General features: G+C 42.9%; 1 protein-coding gene across 1 annotated transcript in view; it reads left to right on the top strand.

Moving 5' to 3' along the window:
• Positions 1 to 17,011, top strand: part of map3k9 (mitogen-activated protein kinase kinase kinase 9) — a 163,831-nt gene that overhangs the window by 90,360 nt on the left and 56,460 nt on the right. The window contains exons 3-4 of the mRNA XM_063071999.1: positions 10,615 to 10,795; positions 15,925 to 16,073. Coding sequence (XP_062928069.1) covers positions 10,615 to 10,795; positions 15,925 to 16,073 — 330 coding nt within the window. The remainder of the gene's footprint in view (positions 1 to 10,614; positions 10,796 to 15,924; positions 16,074 to 17,011) is intronic.

The following is a 17,011-nucleotide window of genomic DNA, read 5'->3' as shown; positions in this document are numbered from 1 at the left end:
TAATCAACCTCCCATACAGCACCTTGTCAAGTGCCTTGCTAAAGTCCGTATAGACAACATCCACTGCTTTTTCTTCATCAACACTTCTGGCAACTTCCTTGAAAAACTCTATAAGATTGGTTAGATATGACCTACTACTTGCTATGTGTTAACATTGAAATTAGTAATTGGTTTACTATTGTCACAGGTACGAGGTACCATAGAAAACTTTGTTCTGCGTGCAATCCATGCAGGTTATTTCATTACATCAGTCCATTGAGGTGCTGCAAGGGAAAATCAATAACAATGCAGAAAATATAGCATTACAATTATAGAGTAAGTGCAGTGCAGGCAGACATGAGGCACAATGCCATAACAAAGTAGACTGTTAGGTCAAGAGTCCTTTTCGTACAAGAGGTCTGTTCAGTAGCCTTATAACAGCAGATGGAAGTTCTCCTTGAGCTTTCCTTGAGCTTGGTGGTATGTGTCAGTACAGAAAATTTCCCTGGCTGGTTTTGTCAAAATATTCCCCAGGCTGCTCCACGAGGCGAGAGAAGAGATTGCTGAGCCTCTGGCTAGGATCTTTATGTCCTCGTTGTCCATGGGAATGGTACTGGAGGATTGGAGGGAGGTGAATGTTGTTCCCTTGTTCAAAAAAGGTAGTAGGGATAGTCCGGGTAATTATAGACCAGTGAGCCTTACGTCTGTGGTGGGAAAGCTGTTGGAAAAGATTCTTAGAGATAGGATCTATAGGCAATTAGAGAATCATGGTCTGATCAGGGACAGTCAGCATGGCTTTGCGAAGGGCAGATCGTATCTAACAAGCCTGATAGAGTTCTTTGAGGAGGTGACCAGGCATATAGATGAGGGTAGTGCAGTGGATGTGATCTACATGGATTTTAGTAAGGCATTTGACAAGGTTCCACACGGTAGGCTTATTCAGAAAGTTAGAAGGCATGGGATCCAGGGAAGTTTGGCCAGGTGGATTCAGAATTGGCTTGCCTGCAGAAGGCAGAGGGCGGTGGTGGAGGGAGTACATTCAGATTGGAGGGTTGTGACTAGTGGTGTCCCACAAGGATCTGTTCTGGGACCTTTACTTTTCGTGATTTTTATTAACGACCTGGATGTGGGGGTAGAAGGGTGGGTTGGCAAGTTTGCAGATGACACAAAGGTTGGTGGTGTTGTAGATGGTGTAGAGGATTGTCAAAGATTGCAGAGAGACTTTGATAGGATGCAGAAGTGGGCTGAGAAGTGGCAGATGGAGTTCAACCCGGAGAAGTGTGAGGTTGTACACTTTGGAAGGACAAACTCCAAGGCAGAGTACAAAGTAAATGGCAGGATACCTGGTAGTGTGGAGGAGCAGAGGGATCTCGGGGTACATGTCCACAGATCCCTGAAAGTTGCCTCACAGGTGGATAGGATAGTTAAGAAAGCTTATGGGGTGTTAGCTTTAATAAGTCGAGGGATAGGGTTTAAGAGTCGCGATGTAGTGATGCAGCTCTATAAAACTCTGGTTAGGCCACACTTGGAGTATTGTGTCCAGTTCTGGTCGCCTCACTATAGGAAGGATGTGGAAGCATTGGAAAGGGTACAGAGGAGATTTACCAGGATGCTGCCTGGTTTAGAAAGTATGCATTATGATCAGAGATTAAGGGAGCTAGGGCTTTACTCTTTGGAGAGAAAGAGGATGAGAGGAGACATGATAGAGGTGTACAAGATAATAAGAGGAATAGATAGAGTGGATAGCCAGCGCCTCTTCCCCAGGGCACTTCTGCTCAATACAAGAAGACATGGCTTTAAGGTAAGGGGTGGGAAGTTCAAGGGGGATATTAGAGGAAGGTTTTTTACTCAGAGAGTGGTTGGTGCGTGGAATGCACTGCCTGAGTCAGTGGTGGAGGCAGATACACTAGTGAAGTTCAAGAGACTACTAGACAGGTATATGGAGGAATCTAAGGTGGGGGCTTTTATGGGAGGCAGGGTTTGAGGGTCGGCACAACATTGTGGGCCGAAAGGCCTGTACTGTGCTGTACTGTTCTATGTTCTATGTTCTAATATCTTAAAATCATTCCTCACCCAAAATGTTAGTTGTTCCACTTCTTGAGGTCTCCACCATGATAGAAGGGAATATTTAGCCAATTCAGTCCTGCGTGTATGGAAAAATGGCTGATTATACAGGATACGTCCAAAGCTCTGGATCTTAAATATCCCAGCTGTTCGATGTTGATAATCCATGCTCTAGATTAGATGAACTCCAGCCAAACTGTTCCCGAAAAGCAATGACACTGGTATAAGTGAGGAAAAAATACCCAAGTATGTCTGATCCTAATCACGAGGAGGTGATGGGAAATAATCATTGACAGCATGAACAGATACTACCTGCTTGCCAATAATCTCACTAATGTTTGGTTTTGGTTCTCCCAATGGTTGGAACTCATTTCAGCCTTGAGCCAGTACTAGATTCCAGAGGAGAAGCTCTTTGCCTTAAGATACCAAAGATGGAGATGGAGTAAAACTATAGTCAGTAAGAATGAGGGGGTAAGCTATTTGCATGCTGGACTTGTATCTGGAACAAAGCAATATGGTGAGCATCAGAGAACAGTTATGACAGCCCATGGAAAATATCCCAGCCATCTTCAGCTGCTGCATCAATTACCTTCTTTCCGATGAAGTTCAGAATTGAGAAAGTTCATGAAAGGCTGAGCACTGGTTTCATTTTTAGCTTCTCAGATAATGTTCATGTTCAGATACAGCTAGTTCAAGGTGTGGGCTTCTTGATAGCAAGTCATGACAACATGAGTACCTTACTCAACAATAACGAATTTCCTCTTAATATTTGATGGTGTTATCTTTATTAAATTCTCTACCAATAACATCCGAGAATCACTTGTACTTGTAGGTATGTGAACAAGGTGAGTAACTTGGTTCCTCTCAAGCTTTCATTTTCCTACAAGGTACAAATCAGATGTATGATGGAATACCTACCTCTTATTTAGACGGCACTGATTCAAGGATCTTAGTAACACCCAGAAGAAAGCAGTCCATCATCTTAAAACTCCTATTCCGTTCACTGGTGCAATGGGTATGTGCCATGCACGAGATCCATTTCTGTATCTGTTTATTTGTTGGTGTATTGTCAACAAAGAGGAACCCTTAATGATGTTTTATCATCAGTGAAATGATTGTACTTCCATACCCGCTTAGATCATGAAGACTTAAAGTCGACAGAAATCTTCCTGCTGGATGAAGGTGACCAGGGCTGCTTTCAAACCAAATAGAGAGAAAATAAATTAATAGAAAATAAAAGGAGCAATATTCAATGTTGTATTTCTCAGAATAATATTGGTTTGTTCTGAAAATTTACCATCTCACATTTGGTCAGAAGTGATGTAGCCACATGACACCAGCTGAATCACTTGACATTTAATTGAATGACATTTAGCCGCTGCTTTCCTACATTATTGCATTTATCTTGGTTGTGTGCCTCTGTATCACCAAGGCAAATAAAATAGTTTTATCATCTGGTTTATAATGTGATGAATAATAATACCGGCAAATAGAAGGAACACCACCACAAATTAAAATCATAAAGAACCAAAGATGAGCCATTTTTAAATGAAGAAATAATTCTGTGATATTTCTACTACCCATTACAATAAAAAGAACTAAACGCCTTTGAGATTTTGTACATTTTCACAATATACAGTGACTTAATATGCTGTGGTTTGAGCTCCCCTACATTCATGCCTGACATTTAGAATAAAGCAGCGATGTGTGCAGCCACAGGTTATATATTGGCACTGTGTCTCCTGTCTTCACTTTATCATTCTCTTATCTTCCTTTTCCTTAGTATTGCACACTCTGGCTCTTGAATTGAGTGTGTGCCCACTCCTGACCACTCTCCAACACTCTCTCTCCCTTCTCCAGGTGGATAAGGAGCCTGTCAAACAGAGTGTGAGTGAATGGTTGTGAATGAGGAGTCTGTCAAACACAGAGTGAGTGAACGGTTGTGGATGAGGAGCCTGTCAAACAGAGTGTGAGTGAACGGTTGTGAATGAGGAGTCTGTCAAACAGAGTGTGAGTGAACGGTTGTGAATGAGGAGTCTGTCAAACACGGAGTGAGTGAACGGTTGTGGATGAGGAGCCTGTCAAACACAGAGTGAGTGAACGGTTGTGAATGAGGAGTCTGTCAAACACGGAGTGAGTGAACGGTTGTGAATGAGGAGTCTGTCAAACACAGAGTGAGTGAACGGTTGTGAATGAGGAGCCTGTCAAACAGAGAGCGAGTAAACGGTTGTGGATGGGAGCCTGTCAAAAAGAGAGTGAGTAAACGGTTGTGACTGAGGAGCCTGTCAAACACAGAGTGAGTGAACGATTGTGAATGAGGATCCTGTCAAACAGAGAGCGAGTGAACGGTTGTGGATGGGAGCCTGTCAAACAGAGAGTGAGTGAACGATAGTGAATGAGGAGGCTGTCAAACAGAGAGTGAGTGAACGATAGTGAATGAGGAGGCTGTCAAACAGAGAGTGAGTGAACGATTGTGAATGAGGAGTCTGTGAAACAGAGTGAGTGAACGGTTGTGGATGGGAGCCTGTCAAACAGAGAGTGAGTGAACGGTTGTGGATGGGAGCCTTCAAACAGAGTGTGAGTGAACGGTTGTGAATGAGCAGTCTGTCAAACAGAGAGTTAGTGAATGGTTGTGGATGAGGAGCCTGTCAAACAGAGAGTGAGTGAACGATTGTGAATGAGGAGCCTGTCAAACAGAGTGTGAGTGAACGGTTGTGAATGAGGAGCTTGTCAAACAGAGTGAGTGAACGATTGTGAATGAGGAGACTGTCAAACAGAGAGAGTGAACGATTGTGAATGAGGAGTCTGTTAAACACGGAGTGAGTGAACGGTTGTGAATGAGGAGTCTGTCAAACACGGAGTGAGTGAACGGTTGCGGATGAGGAGCCTGTCAAACAGAGAGTGAGTGAACGGTTGTGAATGAGGAGTCTGTCAAACACGGAGTGAGTGAACGGTTGTGGATGGGAGCCTGTCAAACAGAGAGCGAGTGAACGGTTGTGGATGGGAGCCTGTCAAACAGAGAGTGAGTGAACGATAGTGAATGAGGAGGCTGTCAAACAGAGAGTGAGTGAACGATTGTGAATGAGGAGTCTGTGAAACAGAGTGAGTGAACGGTTGTGGATGAGGAGCCTGTCAAACAGAGAGTGAGTGAACGGTTGTGAATGAGGAGTCTGTGAAACAGAGTGAGTGAACGGTTGTGGATGAGGGTCCTGTCAGACACGGAGGGAGTGAGTGAATGGTTGTGGATGGGAGCCTGTCAAACAGGCTGCTATACGCTGTATGGTGCTGAGCTTTGTATCTGTTGAATCCCTTATCCAGGTGAGTGGAGGGTATTCCATCACACTCCTGATGAACCTTGCAGATGGTGGTCATATTTTGGGGAGTTAGGAGATAAGTTATTTGCCATTGCATTTCTGGCCTCTGACTTTTTCTTGTAGCCACATTATGCATATGGCCACTCCATCTCATTTCCTGATTAACGGTAACCCCAGGGTTGTGTTTCGTGCGGGATTCAGTAATGGTAATGCCATTGTGATTCCTATGGTGATAGCTTGATTTCCTCTGGTTGGATATCACTATTGCCCGCCCCTTGACAACTGGGGTATTTTGTTTTGTTGAAACTGTTTCCTTCTTATGGCTCTTGAACCACTTCTGAAGTGTGGTCACTGTTTCAATACAATACCCATTTATTGCACATTGAAGCCCCATAAACAGCTATGTGTAAGTCACTAGACAATTTACATTAATGATGTTGATGGATATGATGCTTTCAAAACCACAAATAGGGGTTTTCAGTATAATGCCACTCAAAGAATATGGAGAGGTTTCAGGGAATGCAGATGGATAAGGCCATGATGGATGGAATATAATATAGGAAAATGAGAGAACATCCTCTTTGGTAATAAGAAATAGAAAATTGTGGTGCTTTTCAAACACTGAAAAGTTGAAAGGTGCTTGCATGGACTGGGGTGTCCTTGTTCATGAATCAATATAAAAGATAAAAGGAAAGTGCACAAGCTATTAGGAGGCCAAATGATTAACACAGTGGATTTGAATATCAAAGCCGAGCCTTTGCATAGGGAAGATTGTGTATCTCTCTGGTCTCCTCTGAAGGGCGGACGCACTTACAACAGAGGGAGTCTGTGATGGTTTGCCATGATCGATTCTGAAGATTGTGGCTTTGTTGTATGAGGAGAGATTAAATAGATTGGATCTGCACTCATTCCAGTTTAGAGGAGAGGGGAATCTCATCGTAATGTACAAAATTCTTAAGGGTCTTGACAAGATAGATGCAGAGATGAAGTTTCCTGAGGTGTTTGGAACCAGGAGTCGCAATATCAGAATAAAGGATCAGCCTGAGTGAGAAGAAGTGTTTTTGGTCAGAGGGTGGTGATTTTTTCCATTGTTCTGCCCAGGAGAGTTCTGAAGACCCTGTCATTGGGTACATTAATAGATTTTATAAATGTAGAGAACTGAGGGAAATGTACCAAGGTAAAAGATTAGCCACACACATCAACGTTGCTGGTGAATGCAGCAGGCCAGGCAGCATCTCTAGGAAGAGGTACAGTCCACGTTTCAGGCCGAGACCCTTCGTCAGGACTAACTGAAGGAAGAGTTTATAAGTGATTTGAAAGTTGGAGGGGGAAGGGGAGATCCAAAATGATAGGAGAAGACAGGAGGGGGAGGGATGGAGCCAAGAGCTGGACAGGTGATTGGCAAAAGGGATATGAGAGGATCATGGGACAGGAGGCCCAGGGAGAAGGAAAAGGGTGGGGGGAACCCAGAGGATGGGCAAGGGACAGAGGGAGAAAAAGGAGAGTGAGAGAAAGAATGTGTGTATAAAAATAAATAACAGATGGGGTACGAGGGGGAGGTGGGGCATTAGCGGAAGTTAGAGAAGTCGATGTTCATGCCGTCAGGTTGGAGGCTACCCAGATGGAATATAAAGTGTTGTTCCTCCAACTTGAGTGTGGCTTCATCTTTACAGTAGAGGAGGCTGTGGATAGACATGTCAGAATGGGAATGGGATTTGGAATTAAAATGTGTGGCCACTGGGAGATCCTGCTTTCTCTGGTGGACAGAGCGTAGGTGTTCAGCAAAGCGGTCTCCCAGTCTGCGTCAGACCTGACGCAGACTATGCAGACTGGGAGACCGCTTTGCTGAACACCTACGCTGACGCAGACTGGGAGACCGCTTTGCTGAACACCTACGCTCTGTCCACCAGAGAAAGCAGGATCTCCCAGTGGCCACACCTTTTAATTCGAAATCCCATTCCCATTCTGACACGTCTATCCATGGCCTCCTCTAGTGTAAAGATAAAGCCACACTCGGGTTGGAGGAACAACACCTTATATTCCATCTCGGTAGCCTCCAACCTGACGGCATGAACATCGACTTCTCTAACTTCCGCTAATGCCCCACCTCCCCCTCGTACCCCATCTGTTATTTATTTTTATTCACACATTCTTCCTCTCACTCTCCTTTTTCTCCCTCTGTCCCTTGCCCATCCTGTGGGTTCCCGCCCCCCTTGTAATTCTTCCCGGACCTCCTGTCCCATGATCCCCTCATATCCCTTTTGCCAATCACCTGTCCAGCTCTTGGCTCCATCCCTCCCCCTCCTGTCTTCTCCTATCATTTTGGATCTCCCCCCTCCCTCCAACTTTCAAATCTCTTACTCACTCTTCCTTCAGTTAGTCCTGACGAAGGGTCTCGGCCTGAAACGTGGACTGTACCTCTTCCTAGAGATGCTGCCTGGCCTGCTGCGTTCACCAGCAACTTTGATGTGTGTTGCTTGAATTTCCAGCATCTGCAGAATTCCTGTTGTAAGAGATTAGCCATATTTTTTAATGAATGGTAGGGCTGAATGGCTTGTATTCCTGCTATGTTTTGTGTTATAGGCTGAGTTTTGGTTTCACAATCAACAGAAGTTGCTCACCTCTGACAAAATGGCATTCTCCAATTACAGGTCAGCCTAGAACTGTGTGCTTTGGTCTCTGGACTGGTGTTTGAGGTCACAGCCACCCTAACTCAGAGATTAACTGGCAATTCATGGGGATAATACTGATCTACAGTTTGAACAAATCAGAATTATAAAGTTAACACTTTCCCAGTGGAGGAAATAAATATATTCTTTCACTTCCACCTAGTGGAATTCTATCAAATCGCAGCCAAATCAGCAGCTTTTGAGCTTAGTTCCACGCAATGAGCTAAAGATTACGTAAGCGGTGGTTTATCAGGTGTCCATTAATGTTTAAGGGAATGGAGTAATATTTTGAATGATTGGGTTTGTCAAGCAGTCTGCTAACCACAGGACAAATCTGCAAAATAATTGAAAACTTCAAATAAGTATGCATCGAGGTTCTGCCCAGAGACTGGATCCACCATGGGTCTTTCACTGGTAAGATCTGTGGATCTAATCTGATTCTAATGAAGGTTATTCTCAGGAAACTAAACCACCTGAGCATTCATCTTCTGGTTTGCAGCAGAAATTTGTGATGTTTATACTGACATTGTGTTGACCATCTGTTAATCACTGACTGAGCCTGCACTGAGAGTTGCTAAGAATGGATCTATTTCACATTACAGCTCTTCCTTAGGGTTCCCAAATTGCTAGTAACTCTAGAAGTTAATGAACTCAATTTTGTAAAATATTACTCCGAGTAGTTAATTTAGTTTACGATTATGGGAAAAGACGGGTTTTACCATTTTGACTCTGCATCTTTTAGTCTCTACAGCAGATGGAGCTTCTAGCGTCATTTCTAATTTTGTTTTTTCTCGGGCAGTGAGCTTGGTCTTGCCCACTGTGGATTTGGCCTCGGTGGAGGTGACTGGTTATTGATGATATCCCGTGGTCTGTGAAGGTGTTTCTGTTGTCAGTGCTGACTGCTAGGTTCTGCGCATTTCTGCTTCGTCAGCCTGATCTGACGGGCTGGGCTGCTGGAGTCAGCCATCATCAGGCAGCTACTGGAAGGCTGCAGAATTTCACAGCAGTGAGCCAGACTGCAGCCACCTGGAAATATTACAGACTGATGTGATTATAATGGTCCTGGAGCGCTGACAATAAAGCTTGTTATATTTCCTTGAGAAAGAATGAATAGTTTTGAATCGCGTGTAATTTTCTTTGATAATCTTTTCTACCTCTGAAGGTCAGGGACTTGAGAAACATTTCCATGGTTGTCCGCAACTGATCCCTGTTGAACAATTGTCAGGTTATTCATTTGTGAGAGTTATCTCATCAAGTCTGACCCCTTGTTGACCTAATGCTAATAGACTTGCTGTTAAGCAATGGTCTTTGTATCATGATTCGAAATGGGAATCCCTGGTTAAAGTGCCTACTTGCTCTTCTTTCTGTGTAGGCTCTGATTCCCATTTTAGATAGCAATGCCACACTGTACTTAAAAACAAAAGGTGACATTGTGGTGCAAACTTCCTACTTCTCTGTTGTTCTTGCTAACAGTAATTACAAGCAATATAAATGGAAAATACTTGTAATACTAGGCAGGTCAATTCTGAGGCTCAGAACAGAGTTCCTCCTCTGGGAGGACACTTGAGGGGGCACGGGAACAAATCCACTGCTGGTGTTCTGTGCTCTGTAGAGATCTGTGCACCATAAAATTACTCCTTTACATTGCGTTGTGAGAATCCTGAATTTTGTCCAGGTGTCCAGTATTTCTAGCTTTCAGAGTGAGCTTTAATTCTTGTGCTGATCTTAAATGGCATACTCCTCCTCCCTATTTAATTCCCAACCCACTCGTTCAATAACTGGCATTAAAATGGGTCAGTAATAATGTGAAAGCTGAGCAGCAGTGTTGATTTGTAAACTGAGAAACCTTAAGGGAACCTATGTGCATCTTGGTCTATTACCTGCTCCATTAGATCACTAGATAGCTGATATTGTCCCACTGAGAGGAGGCATCTTGTGTTAGAAGTGGCCAGCGATGTCTATATTTCTCCTTTTAGTGATGTTGATTCACTGCATGATGTGGTCTGTAGGGCAGGTACAGTCTTGCGCAGTCCATGCCATGTATTGGAGACAGGTATCGAGTTTTGGGAATGTGACCCTCTTCTGCCTGAGTGAAGATTCTGTAACTAACTGCAGCACCTCTATCTGTTTAAAATTGTCTGATGTTGGTCTTGACAGTGTTTACATTTTGCGACATCATATCTGTAGGAGCAGAAGGTCAGACTTTCCACAGTACTTCTGGTCCTTCAAAGATCTTTTTGCCTCCCATTAATTGCATTGAACGATAGTAGCTGTTAGGCTGGCTGACTGGGGTGGGCAGCTCACTACCTTACACACAGCAATATCCCACGAAAACAAAAGTGGAGACAGGTTATTCATTGCTCTTAATGGCCAACCTGTGAATATTGGCTGGCACATGATGAAAACTCTCTTGCACTTCAATAAGAGTGATGGGATCTGAGGCAGCAGAGTGGTTTGTACACACTGACAGCCACTTCCTGCACAGATTCTTTGTGCACAAGCATCTGGCTGTATTTGAAGGGGTGACGAGGGAAGGTGGCTGTGTTCATGTTAAAAAATATTCCTGCTCTGTTTCATTCCCCTCCTAGTTCTGATACGCGAGAAGCTGGAAAATGATGGGCTAAGTAACAAAACCCTGAAGATCACGGACTTTGGCCTGGCACGCGAGTGCCACAAGACAACCAAAATGAGTGCGGCAGGCACCTATGCCTGGATGGCACCAGAGGTGATCCGGTCTTCCATGTTCTCCAAAGGAAGCGATGTCTGGAGGTATGATGCTGTCCTTTGCCCGTGTTCATCTCCCCTTAACCAACAATATCGCTTGTATTGAAAAGGGGAGGGATTGGGAGAGGGTATGCAGGTTTGTTTGATGGAATTTTCAAGAATGGAATGAGGTAGGGATGAATTTCTTAATTTCCACAGACCAAAGTGAAAAGGAATACAGGCATGAGCAGATGGTGGGGGATTTTTGAGTTCTTTTCATAGAACAGAAATGTTGAAGCCATCAGAAATGTTCTGAATTTCACTGTAATAAATCACTGAAATTCCACAAGTTTCCCAAATCATCCATTGCTCTCATTCTGTTAGAATGTCTCTGAGAATCTAGCCTGGTCCCAACATATCAATGCAGCTATAAAGAAGGCAAGACAGTGGCTATATTTCATTAGGAGTTTGAAGAGATTTTGTTTGTCAACCAAAATACTCAAGAACTTCTATAGATATACCGTGCATTCTGACCGGCTACATCACTGACTGGTGTATGGGTGGTGGGGTGGGTGCTACTGCACAGGACCGAAAGAAGCTACAGAAAGTTGTAGAATTAGTCAGCTGCATCTTGGGTACCAGCCTCCATAGTACCCAAGACATCTTCAAGGAACAATGCCTCAGAAAAGTGATATCCATTATTAAAGACCACCGTTACGCAGAACGTGCCCCCTTCTCATTGTTACTGTCAGGAAGCAGGTACAGACACCTGAAGGTGCACACTCAGCAATTTAGAAACAACTTTTTCCCCTCTGCCATATGATTCCTAAATGGACATTGAACCCATGATCACAACCTTACTTTTTAAAAATATATATTATTTCTGTTTTTGCACTGTTCTTAATCTGTTCAATATGCATATATATGTACTTACTGTAATTGATTTACTTATTTCTGTTTCTCTCTATATTATTATGTATTGCATTGAACTGCTGCTGCTAAGTTAATAAATTTCACAACACATGCCGGTGATAATGGACCTGATTCTGATTCTAGGAATATAAAAAAAATGGGATTGTAGTTAGTTGGAATTGGTTTATTATTGTTACATGTACTGCAATACAGTGAAAACCCTGTCTTGCACACTTTTCACACTGAGGTAGAACAATAATAGAATACATAAAAGTCTAACAGCTACAGAGGAAGTATATTGTAGGTAAACATAACAGGGAAGAAAATGAAGAATCCATCTTATTTTATTTGGGAACTATTTAATAGCACTATAACACCAGGGTGGAAGCTATTTTTCAGCCTGGTGGTGCATATCTTCAGGCTGTAGTTGTAGTTGAAAAATTGGAGCAGGTGTTGGCCATCTGGCCCCTTAAGCCTACCCATTATGACCAAAGCTTGATCTGCCCCAAGTTTCATCTCTTCTACACCATTTCCCCAAATGCCTCCATTGATCCTGCCTCCACAGTTCTCCAGAACAGGGAATTCTAGAGAATCACCAACCTTTTCATGTGAGAAGTTGTTCCTGCACACCTCGGTCTCATAGTTTTGTAACTACTCTTCCCATGAGACTCCCCAACTTGTGAAAATATCTCAATATCTACCATGTCATTTCTCTTTCAGGACCTTAAACATTTCACCATGATCAGCCCACTTTCTTCATTCTTTGTACTGCAGACTTCCACTGCAATTTCTTTTTTATTAAAGAAGAATGTACTGAAGAGGTGATGAGAAGATGAAAGGGATGAAAGTGGTTGGACACCTTGTTCAGCCCTTCAGTCCTAGTCCCTCTCTTGAGCCACCTACATCACAAGGTTGATGACAGGAGGCTTGTCCTTTGCTTTTAAACTAGGGGAAATTAAATTCAGTGGTAACTGGTGTAATCCACTTGCTGAGGTCAAAAGTAATGATTTGCATGGGTGAGAGGTCATGCAAACTAGCCAGTTGGCCTCAGCCCATCCAACCCCAATCTGAGTCCAAAGAGTTACACAGAAAGAAATGCATCCCACAGCCCACAAGTCATTATGGACCAGGAAACATTTGAGATTTATCCAGTTTTTATTAATTCCACAATGCCATTACACCCTCCCAGATTCCACACATGCCTATGCTGAGAGCAGCTGGAATAGCTAATTGACCAGTCTGGATGTCTTTGGGATTTGGGGGCAAACCAATAAAGTTGCAATGAGAACACACATATTCTGGGATTGAACCTGGGTCACTAGTGCTGTGAGGCAGCAGCTCCTCAACTGGCACCACTGGGTTGCTTTTTTTTAGAAATCAGTTTTGATACTCTGATCCCAAGTTGACTAGGGGTCTGTGCATTTAAAATTTCTTACACGTGCATCCTAGAGGTAGTTGCAAAATCGAACAGACTGAAGACTTGCTCTGAGGCATGCACATTCCAAATGATCAGGAGCAATGACATTTAGGTGACGCTGAACAAATCCTTTTGACCTGGATGGGTGTCGCATTGCCTAACGGGGACTCGGACATTTAATCTACATGTATACTCCACCTGCCTTGAACCCAGTATAAATATTTGAGCCCTACAGTGACTGAGGTTAGGCAATAGGCATTAATCTGGATGACTGCAGAATGACAGACAACTTGGCCAAATATTGCTATTGATTATGAGACTGAGGGTCTGGAAGAACATACAAATGAGTGTAATCCACATATTATTGCCTGGTGTTTTGAAAAACTGAACATGCTGCATGGAACAGCATGCAATGAACGGCCAGCGGTTGGGACACTGGTTGGCATCCATGTATCTTGTATTTTTCTTTCTTTCTCCCTCTTTCTATCTCTCTCTCGTGTCTCTCTCTCGTGTCTCTCTCTCGTGTCTCTCTCTCGTGTCTCTCGTGTCTCTACCTGAATCAACACAAGCATTTGAGCATGTGCTGGATTATGGAAAGCACAATGATATTATTGGATCAGATAAGAAATACTCGTGAATATTTTTGACCTGAAGATATTCTTGGAAGCTACAGTTGTTCCAGGAGGTGGTAAAACTTTGGGAAAGTGTCTAAGATGTTGCTTCCTCTTTAATTTCTATTTAGTTCCCTTGTTCCCTCGTTCCCTCTCTCCTTCTCCATCCACTTGACTCTCCTTTTTTTCCATCTCTCTGTCTGATCACTTGCCTCTCCTTCCATCGCCCCTTGAACCCTCCTCTCCTCTTTCCATGAATGTCTCCCCCATTTCCACTACTCAACTTGTGTATTACACCCACTGACCATTTTATAGGTTTTCTCTTCATTTTAATTCTTCTTCGACTTCATATGTCTTGCAGAACTTCGTTGCTCTAAAGGTCTTCTGGACCAGCCCCTACCCATGTTAAATATCTCACACTTTGAGAGTGAGTCAGAAAGCATTACCATGAGGCAAGTGACACACTTAATGGTGCAGGAGACCCTGTGTAGATTCAGGCAATGTGTGGGGGTGGGGGCGCACAGTGCCAAATCAAAAGAAGGCTTCTTTGTGAGCAGACATCAGCTTACAAACATGCCACACAATGTTTCCCAGGCTTGTTATTTGTAAACTCACTCCCAAACCTCTGATATGAAAGCAGGGAGTTGAGTGGATCAATAAGAAGTAGTTTTGTGATTACTTATAATCCCTCCAGCATTGTGCATTTTTTGATGTTAATGCTAACAATGTTTGTATAAATCTCAAAGACACCTTGTGCAGGAATAGATATTTTCAAAACTTAGAGCATGAAATAGATTCACAGCCTGGGTTAAGTATCAGTGACAGAATTCTTGAAAGGATGTGATCTCAGCCATTAGGATGAACATGGATAAATTGTTCCAGCCCACCTCCATTCACCTACATATAAAATGATGTATCCCTGGACCTCGTAACACAATATCCAAATGCATATTTAGTAATTCCGTCATTTTCCTGTTGCTGTCTTACCTGGGATCCATTGCATTTCTTAAGTAAAAGACTTTATAAAGGACTTTGTTTTATTGTTATTCCTCAGTTTAAACCAAGTCCTTTGTGCTCTGTTCTAAAAATTGTGCTCACAGTTTGTCAGACCAATATCATTTTTTTTGTCTTGTTTATCCCTTGGAGTGGCTCAGTGGCACAGCCAGCAGAGCTGATGCCTCATGGCTCCAGTGAACCGCGGGTGCTGTCTGTGTGGAGCTTGCTTGTTCACTCCATCACTACCTGGGTTTTCTCCTAGTGTTTGGATTTCCTCCCACACCCCAAAGATATGAGACTAATTGGCCAGGTTGTAAGCCTAAGTGGCTTCCAATGAGGGAGGGAGTTGATGGGAATGTGGCAGAATAAAATGGGGTTAGTATAGACTGGATTAGTGCAGATGGATACTTAATGGTCAACATGGACTCAGTCAGTTTCTGTGATGTATAATTCTACCATTTAACTTGCCTCTTTCTAAATTGGAATAATCAAAGATTAATTGAAACCTAAGTGAAATCTTTATCAGCCTTACTACTTGAGAGAAAGCACAATTGGGGCATTGTGCATTAAACAAAACATTGAAAATGACAGGGAAACACCAGACAGGATTGTGTGAGGAATGTCAGGAAGAGGAGTCAGTAGAACATGTAGTTCTGAGTTGCAGGAAGTATGGGATACAGAGAGAGATGATGAGAAATAAATTAAGGGAGTTGGGGATGCAGGAATTCACATTAAAAGGGTTGCTGGGCATGGGTGAGAGAGCACAAGTCCGGGTATTTTTAGCGTTTTTAAGGGGTACAGGGGTTTTTTATAGAATATGACGAATAAACAGGAATAGGATACTAGGATGGTCAAAGATGGGAGGGTGAAGTGTAGGTTTGTATATATATTTGTGTGTGTGTGTGTGTGTGTGTGTGTGTTTGTGTGTGTGTGCACGCGCGCAATTGGGTGAAGGGATTTAGAATGTATGTCTAGTGCACATTCTGGAGCAGAGGGTGGCGGTAATGCACCATTAAGCTGGATGCCAACCGCCATAAAACAAGATACAGACAGACAGACAGAAAGCACAATTAAGGTTTTGTGCTGATATTTATTTCTCTGCTGATTTTTGATGGTCTTTCCTGGTTATTTCCTGTGATTATATTAAAAAATGGTTGGGTTAGATTTCATCGCCTGCTTGCAGATCACTGCTTTAAATGTTACAAGATATTCTACAACTGTTTTTACTCTTTTTAAACCAAGAATCTTTTTGTTCTTAGTTATGGTGTGTTGTTGTGGGAACTGCTGACGGGAGAAGTTCCATTCAGAGGGATTGATGGACTGGCTGTGGCTTATGGTGTGGCTATGAATAAACTGGCCCTTCCCATTCCCTCCACCTGTCCAGAGCTTTTCAGCAAACTCATGGAAGGTAAGGTCTTCGCTTTCATCAAAATGAAACCCTTTGCCATCATCTGCAAATAGAAATACTGTAAGATTAAAAGTCACATTAAATTGTTCCAACATTTTGTATTTTTGTCAAGGACATAGCAATTTTTTCTGACAAAGCAAAATACGTTTTAAAGGATACCTTTGAAAGCTTTATTTTGTACAAAGAAGCCTAATTACCTTTCCCACTTGCCAAGGCAAAGATCTATTTGAGAGTCCAGGTGTGTAGAGCAGTGGTTTGCAAAGTGAAAGATATAACTCCCCTGGGAGCAGTGGTAATTTCTAAGGGGTGGTGGAGGAGGCGATAAAGATAGAGGGTGGTGGTGGGGGGGCTCGGTATCAAGGGGGCAGCTGAGGACCTTAATTTAAGAAATGAATTGTTTGTGATAAGCATTTGATTGTCAGTGCCTCATAATTGATTACAATGATCACGTAATCACCTAATCTCTTGCTAACCCAACATTCTTTTCGACTTTGCTTGAAGTGTGTTATAGTTGTTGAAAAGCAATGTGGCACTGCTCTATTTGTCATATTATGAGAAATCTGGACTGAATAAATTGTTATTTTCAGGCCTAGCCCACGAATTGTTGCCGTTCACTACTGTAGTACAGTGTTAACTAGTGCAATTCCTATACTCTAATCATGCAGTGACATAATTCCTGTGAATTAGGGTATGGCATCCAGTGGGGTAAAGTTCAGAATCTGACCTTCAGAGTGGTCTTGAAAGCATTTCTATAGCCCACGGCCCAATCAAGGTATCACCACCCCACTTATTACCTTCAGGTAGAGTGTCAGGTTTTGCCTGAACTATGATGATGTCATAACTTTCCCCTTTATTGATCGCTGTGCTTAAGGGAGATTGGACTTAAACAAAAGCAATTGACCATGGTCGTTAATCCATAATAAAAATAGCAGAAGCAG

This window comes from Mobula hypostoma, chromosome 1, assembly GCF_963921235.1.
Source record: "Mobula hypostoma chromosome 1, sMobHyp1.1, whole genome shotgun sequence".
Lineage (NCBI taxonomy): Eukaryota > Metazoa > Chordata > Chondrichthyes > Myliobatiformes > Myliobatidae > Mobula > Mobula hypostoma.
This window is presented reverse-complemented; position numbering and strand designations above follow the sequence as displayed.